At 35.1% G+C, this 7,104-nt stretch overlaps 1 protein-coding gene across 1 annotated transcript in view; it reads left to right on the top strand.

Annotated features, from left to right (window-relative positions):
- The first annotated feature begins 2,681 nt into the window (after window positions 1-2,681).
- wdr75 (WD repeat domain 75) overlaps window positions 2,682-7,104 on the top strand; it is a 29,873-nt gene continuing 25,450 nt past the window's right edge. Inside the window, exons 1-7 of the mRNA XM_053328478.1 lie at window positions 2,682-2,790; window positions 3,402-3,531; window positions 4,054-4,119; window positions 4,286-4,385; window positions 5,341-5,465; window positions 6,379-6,449; window positions 6,976-7,092. Of these exons, the coding sequence (XP_053184453.1) occupies window positions 2,705-2,790; window positions 3,402-3,531; window positions 4,054-4,119; window positions 4,286-4,385; window positions 5,341-5,465; window positions 6,379-6,449; window positions 6,976-7,092 (695 nt within the window). The 5' untranslated portion in view covers window positions 2,682-2,704. The remainder of the gene's footprint in view (window positions 2,791-3,401; window positions 3,532-4,053; window positions 4,120-4,285; window positions 4,386-5,340; window positions 5,466-6,378; window positions 6,450-6,975; window positions 7,093-7,104) is intronic.

The raw sequence follows: 7,104 nt of genomic DNA, 5'->3' as shown, positions 1-7,104 counted from the left end.
CTTTCGTTTTTTATTGTGCCTGACAGTTCAGGAAGTGATCTCATTTACTCTCAGCGCTCAAGGGGCTGTACTCGGGTTACCTGGAAATGTGCCCATTCAATCACAATCACTCTACACACACACACACACACATACACACACACACTCAACAAACACAGTCACACTGACTTTAATTTGTGTGTCAGAGAGGAAGAGGAAGATTTGGAAAAAAACTAAACATGCGCAACAGAAAACATGACTCTCTCTCCCTCTCTCTATGAAATTGTTTGACGTTTAAAAAAAATCTATTTAAAGAGCGTATTGGTGAATTGAGAATAAAGCATTTAATTTAGCAAACATTAATACTAAAGGGGACCAATTATGCTTTTACATATTTTAAGTTATAATGTTTCAGAGTCATATGTTCTTATTAAATGTGGCCAAAGTGTCAAGTATGTAGAAGTAATCCCTGTGAGTAAAAAGCACCGGCTTCAGACTGCTCTGAACGCTTGGTTTCCAACATTTGACAATGATTGGTTTTGTTCATGAAGGATCAGACTTGAAGTTGCTTTAGTAGAGAAAGAATAGACTTGATAGATCTGAATCCTCTGGACTGGAAATGAAGCCAAGCCAATAAAAACAGCAACAAAATGAAACAGGTCTTAATTGAACTGTTACATTATTTTCTTCTCTTTAGCTGAGTTGACTTAGATCTCAACTGTAAGGTACTTCTATGAGGACAGATAGATAGATAGATAGATAGATAGATAGATAGATAGATAGATAGATAGATAGATAGATACTTTAATAATCCTTCACAGGAAATGGTCTGGTTTACAGTAACTACAGCCACATCTCTGACTATCTAATGGAAAAAAACAAACTAAAAACGTATTACTAAAAAAGAACCCAACAGTTATACTAATGTACTAAAAACAACACAACAACAACAACAGATGCTTCCATACTCTGTTTAGTTTCCACAACTGTCTGTGATGCCACTGAAACAGAGAGACGGTTAATAATCAGTTTAATTACTAGATCTCATCAGCCGGGGGTGGTGGGAATGTAATGACTCTTGTTTGAGTTATTTCTGTAAATCACTGATGTGTTTCATATCAACCACTACAGTAAACTGGTATTTAGACATGAAAGAAAACAATTACATCAGTTACAAAGAGGTACAAGCTACTATACAGCCAGCAAAGTGACATTATCTGGATAAAATGAAGATGTTGAAAACCACCATAAAACCTGGAGCGTCTGAATCAGAAGCTCAGCTGTTGACCTGCGACTGAAGCTAAAAATTGAGATTATTGGAAGACTGATTTCAAAGCTTCAAAGTTCAAGTCCAAAGATTTTAACATGTAATCACTTCAAGAAAACAATTTGAGCAAAAACTCCAAAACATCAAGTTTAGTTAATAAGTCAGAAAACAATCTCAAAGAATATATCTCTTATTAATGAAAAAATGTAGTAAAATAATTTGTTTTGTTAATAAATGAGAGTTAGAGATGAGATGAAAAGTTACCAAATCATTATAAAGATGGTTAAAAAAAAGACAAGACAACAACAGCTGCTGCTCCAATAGAAAACTTTTTAAATCATGTAGCGCCACCTACAGGTAAAATTGTATAAAATACTTCAGACTACTACAGACAACTTTGCCTAATTTGGTCACCTTTGAAATATTACCTTTAATAGTTATGGGTCTATTCTGTACAGTAAAGAGAGAACAAAAATCTAACTGAAGAAACAAAAACACATTTTTGAGTGAAGTGGGACTTTAAAGAAATTGAAGCCTCAGAGCTGAAAGCCTCTATAGTTTGTCCTTGACTCATAAAAAGTACATTTTAGTTCATATTCAGGTGTTTGTGCCAAAGAACAAACATTAGAGAGATTTAAAAGAGATTTAATGAATAAATCTTAGGGTCCATCATTAAATATAGTTAGTTAGAGAAAAGAAAGAATAAGACTGATAAGAATGATTTCCAGATAAGACAATTTGAGCATTAAAAGAGTGAAGAAAAGAGCAATGGAAAGACAACAGAGGAAGAGATGAATGAAGGAGAAAAACATAACAAAGAAAAAAAACGATTTTTAAAAAACTGTTTAACTTATGAATTGTATCAATTTCCAATGCTGCAAGTTATTGGTTCTCAATGAAATGATGCTGGACACACAGAATAAATTAATATCTTAACATTATTATTATTACTATTATTATTATTATTATTATTATTATCATCATTATTATTATTATTATTATCATTCTATAAGTTTTATCTTCTTATTCGATTTAATTCATGTTTCTTCTGTCTTTTATTACTACTATAAAATAATGATAATAATAACAACAACACTAAGAAGAAGATGAATATGAATAATGATAATAAAAATCATAGATGTGAGTAAGATTATGATATTTAACATGAATATAAGTTTAATATCTTTGTACGTGATAGAGTCCATAATGTTTAATAATTTATGATCAATGAAAGAAGAAATAACATTTTAATTAATTGCTTCAGAGACACATATTTACCAGAAATATTTTTAATTATTTATATGTATTCATTTACAGTAACCTTTAACTATTAATTTAATGGTCAACAACAAATAAATCCAGCAGGTGGCGGTATGAGCTGCGTCACCAAACCAACCACCAGAAAAAAACATCCACGAAGAAGAAGCAGCAGCTACGTCACAGGTCGGAGGTGAAAACATGGTGGAGCACGGGGAGATCCGCGTGGTTCACAGAGGAGGCAGTAAAATAAACTTTAGAGAGCCTGTCATCACCAGCGACTCCAAGTAAGTTTGTGTTTATACCCGGATAAAGTTTAAAGTTGTTTTTAGAGGATTTTAATTAGCCTGGGAGCTAACGGCTAGCTGTTAGCATGTAGCTGCTACTGAACTCTCTGATGTTTACATTAAATATCTCCAATTTATTTAATCTCTGAGACGTCTAACATTAATTATCTCACCACTCCTCACATTTATCTGCTGACCCTTTGGAGGGGCCCCACCCCGAGGTTGGGAACCACTGGACTAAACTAGCTAACTGTATATAAAGTAGTATAAACTAGCTCCACCTCCAGTAGCTACAACAGTAACATGCTGCTCTAACTCTGATGCTTCACTGTTAATAATCTAATGATGTCATATATAATATATATACATATATAATAATATCAGTCAGAGGGACCAAACCACTACTTTTACTGTAATACTGCATACTACATCACTCATAATACTTATGTACTTTTACTGTAATACTGCATACTACAACACTCATAATACTAGGTTTTCTACAGGACTTTTACTTGTTATGCAGTATTTTCACATTATTGTATTAGTACTTTTACCTCAGCAAAGGATCTGAGTACTTCTTCCACCTCTAAATTGTGTATTTTGTGCTGCAGGTTTTTGCTATGTGCCTCAGGAGAATGTGTGAAGGTGTTCAGCACCTCCACAGAGGAGTGTATCCACGACCTGCGCGGACACACCGACCTGGTCACAGGTGTGCTGATCAGACCGACGAACCACCTGCAGGTATGTATACAGTCATCTCACCTCACAGCTGGCTAAAGTGTGAACCTGTAATTTACTCATAAAAGTGACGTATTTGAGCATGCATATACATATTTTCTGTCAAAATCCATGATGCATTTGTTTGATTAGTGTCTTTCCTGAATTAGATCAAATATGTTGTCTAGCTGGAACAATTAGTTGATTAATTGTCAACTATGTGTTCATCTCTTTTCATAAACAGTTAGTTGTATGGAGTCATTTAAATAAGAAAGCCCTTTGAGGCGAATACGTGATAATGGACTATATGAATTAAATCAATCTGACATGTAAGTAACTTTAAATCGGAGGCCTACAACATATTAAATATTAATGTGTTGAAGGTTTGTTTTATAACCTGCAATTTTTAGCTGTTTTACTTACTCACTTCATATTATTAGAGCTTTATTGCTCTAATTGGCTGTACATGAATGAGTCTCTACCTCAGTCTGTCTCCTCGTCTAAATAAAGGCAATTGACAATGTTTCTTCTTCTGTGTTTTTGCAGGCTTATACTTGTTCAGTAGACGGCACTGTCCGGGTTTGGGACTTCACAGATGGGATTCTCATTAAGGTGAGTCTGATTCGTGTATCCCCACCTCTGCCTCCCCTCTTTGAGCTTAGAGTGCGACTTAATGAGCCGCTACACAGAGCTGAAGGAGAAGTTTATTTGGATCGATTTGATTGATCTGTATTTTATTTTCTCTGATGTTCATGAAGCTGTTTGTGGTCTTTTCCAGACTTATGTCATCGGCTGCCCGATTTACTCCATCTACGCCTCTGAAAACCACAATGGAGTCGTCTTCATCGTTACCCCAACGCTAGGTGAAAAAAGATCTGGTAGGTTTCACACTCAGCAGAAGAAATGTATCCTCTCATCCAAAGTTTTCCTTCAGCTGCTGTTACTGTATTGATTTTAATATTGGTGATTTCATTGACATAAAAACAAAACTAAAGTGATAAATTCCACAAACTTCCTTACTGAGTTACATGAGGCCAAACCAGAAATCATCAATAATAATGTTGAAAGAGTACCAAGCTGCAGAGCAAAGCATTTATAATGAAAGTGGAGCTGCAGCAATTACTCGACACGTTTATTGATTTATAAACTAATCAGCAGCTATTTTAATAATCATAAATATTATAAAAACTATTTCATGTAATTCTTAAAGCAAAAGTGTCAAATATTCCTCCAGTTTCAGCCTGTTGGTTGTGAAGATTTGCTTCAGTGATTATCTTTGAGTTTTGGACTGTTGGTCGAAACAAAACTGACAATTTGAAGATCTTTAGGAAACTATGATAGACATTATTCACAGTTTTTAGAAGTTTTATAGACTAAACGACTCACTGAGAATATAGTTATCAGATTAATCAAAATGAATTGTTAGCTGCAGTTGTACTTTAAAGGAAAGGTGTTAGATTTTGTTCCGTTTTAAAGGCAATCAGGTTGATTTTTCAATAATTTTATATGTTGTCTCACAGTTTCTTTCCAGTAACGTTACTGGATGTATAAACACACTAATGAGCCTGTTTCTTCTTTCTTTTACATCTTATATTTATCATTTGAATGTGGTAGAGTTAGACCTATGTAAAAGTTTTTTTTAATGCAGGTTAAATGTGTTTTTTCCAACCCATTAATCAATATGTGTGTTTTTTAATCCGACCACTAGGAGGCGCCAGAGACAAACAAATCAAATCATGAACTGTTTGTGTAGTGAAAAAACTGTGTAAAAGGTCACTGGGTAAGAATGTCAACCAGGCTGATGTTTGACTCCCTGTGTGTGTGTGTGTGCAGAGCTTTTCCAGCTGGTTGCGTTACATCTGCCGCAGAGTGGAGATCAGCTGGTGGAGGCCAGAGAGCTTTCTGCTGTGCTCGCCGACGTCAGCTCCAACCCGGAAGCCATCGCCTTCGGCCGAGGGGTTCGTACACCGTCACAGACACCGCACACATCTGGAGTCGTTCATGTCTTTGAGCGTGAAATCATCAAATCATCCAAAAAAACTGATCTGAATCTGCTAAAATAAACTGAGAGGTCGTCTCAATTCAAACTGTTTCTATCCTCAGAAAACCTCTAATGATCTTATGAATGTTTAGTGTCATGAAAGTGAGTAAAGGCCCCAGTTTTGTGCCAAATAATGGACTTATATTCACTCTTAAAGCAGCTATAATCCATATTTTTTAATAAGAGTTCATGAAACAACAGTGTATAATTTAAGAGTCGCTACCTGCAGAGAATTACCAGCGACTTTGCAGCTTTTATGGAGCTTTATAGCAAATTTCTAGTTCACTCTCAGCCCTTTCATAGTCTTGTTTTTGAAGATAAAGCTCTCAAAAGCCACTGTACACTTCCTGCTCAGCACCAAACCAAACAGCTGGTGAACATAGTGGAGGATTTGGCGGCTAAAACAGCCAGATATTTGCCTCAGGAGGCTGGTTGAGAGGAAAAACAGATGGACACAAAACTCCAAATGAATGATAATATTTCTGTGAGACTGCTGTTCAAGTTCAACATATCTACTTTAAAAGGTGATGAATTTAAAGACAGTGCATATTATAAACACTACTGTAAATATGTCAGATTTAGCCCCAAAGGTTATAGTTTTCATCTGTTGTCCCTATGATTCGACAAAGAGAGCAGACATAAGCGAGAATGAATGTTTATGAATGTTTCTGCTGCTTTCAAATGGCTAAATGAGTAATTGTATATTTTTAAGTCTTTAAATCACTCGAGCAGCTTTTAAAATACACTTTAATAAAAGCTTTCCTGACTTTGTTGATCCTGTGTGTGTGTGTGTGTATGTGATTAATAATCGAACATTATCGTCCTCACAGGGAGAGTTCATCGCCTCGGCTAAAGGTTTGCAGCTGGAGTGTTATTTCTTCAAGAAGCAGAAGTCATACAGGTGAGCAACAACAAGGAGATGATATATTTATATATCTTTATTTTTATTAGGGAGATCATTCACAGTCCAGGTGTGCAAGATATTTGAGTTCATAAATCACATTTACATAAATACCTAATAATATAGAAGTAACTGAAATATGTGCATTAAGCCTTATCTAAATAAATATTGTCTTCTTTTTATTGCTCTACCTTTTTATTTTAGTTTAAGTAGCAATCAGTGTATCTCACACACACACAGACACTCATTAATCCATGAAAATCGGCTCCTTTATATATCCTTACATATATTTATACCAGTAGGATATAATTTCTTTGGGCAGTCCCAAAATAAATGGTAATAGTTGCTTCCATGTAGCCTCCAGCAATTCCTCCCAACACTTTGATATCTCTTCTAGGCCAGATGTGGAGATGATATTTTATTAAACATGAATTAATTCATCATTTTGCACATTTTGCTTTAAAAAACATATATTTTGTGAGTTATTTCTGCTTCACGTCTGATTTTAATTTATTTTAATTTAAAGGTTTTCCCTCAAAGAAGACAACAAGAAAGGAGGTAAAAACACGTTCACATGCATCACCTGTCACCCAAAGGACGACTGCATCGCCACGGGACACGAGGATGGAAAGATTCGTTTGTGGTGAGTGTTGAA

Source organism: Scomber japonicus, chromosome 11 (genome assembly GCF_027409825.1).
Source record: "Scomber japonicus isolate fScoJap1 chromosome 11, fScoJap1.pri, whole genome shotgun sequence".
Taxonomy (NCBI): Eukaryota; Metazoa; Chordata; class Actinopteri; order Scombriformes; family Scombridae; genus Scomber; species Scomber japonicus.
Note: the sequence above shows the minus strand (reverse complement) of the source record. Positions and strands in the feature narration are given on the sequence as shown.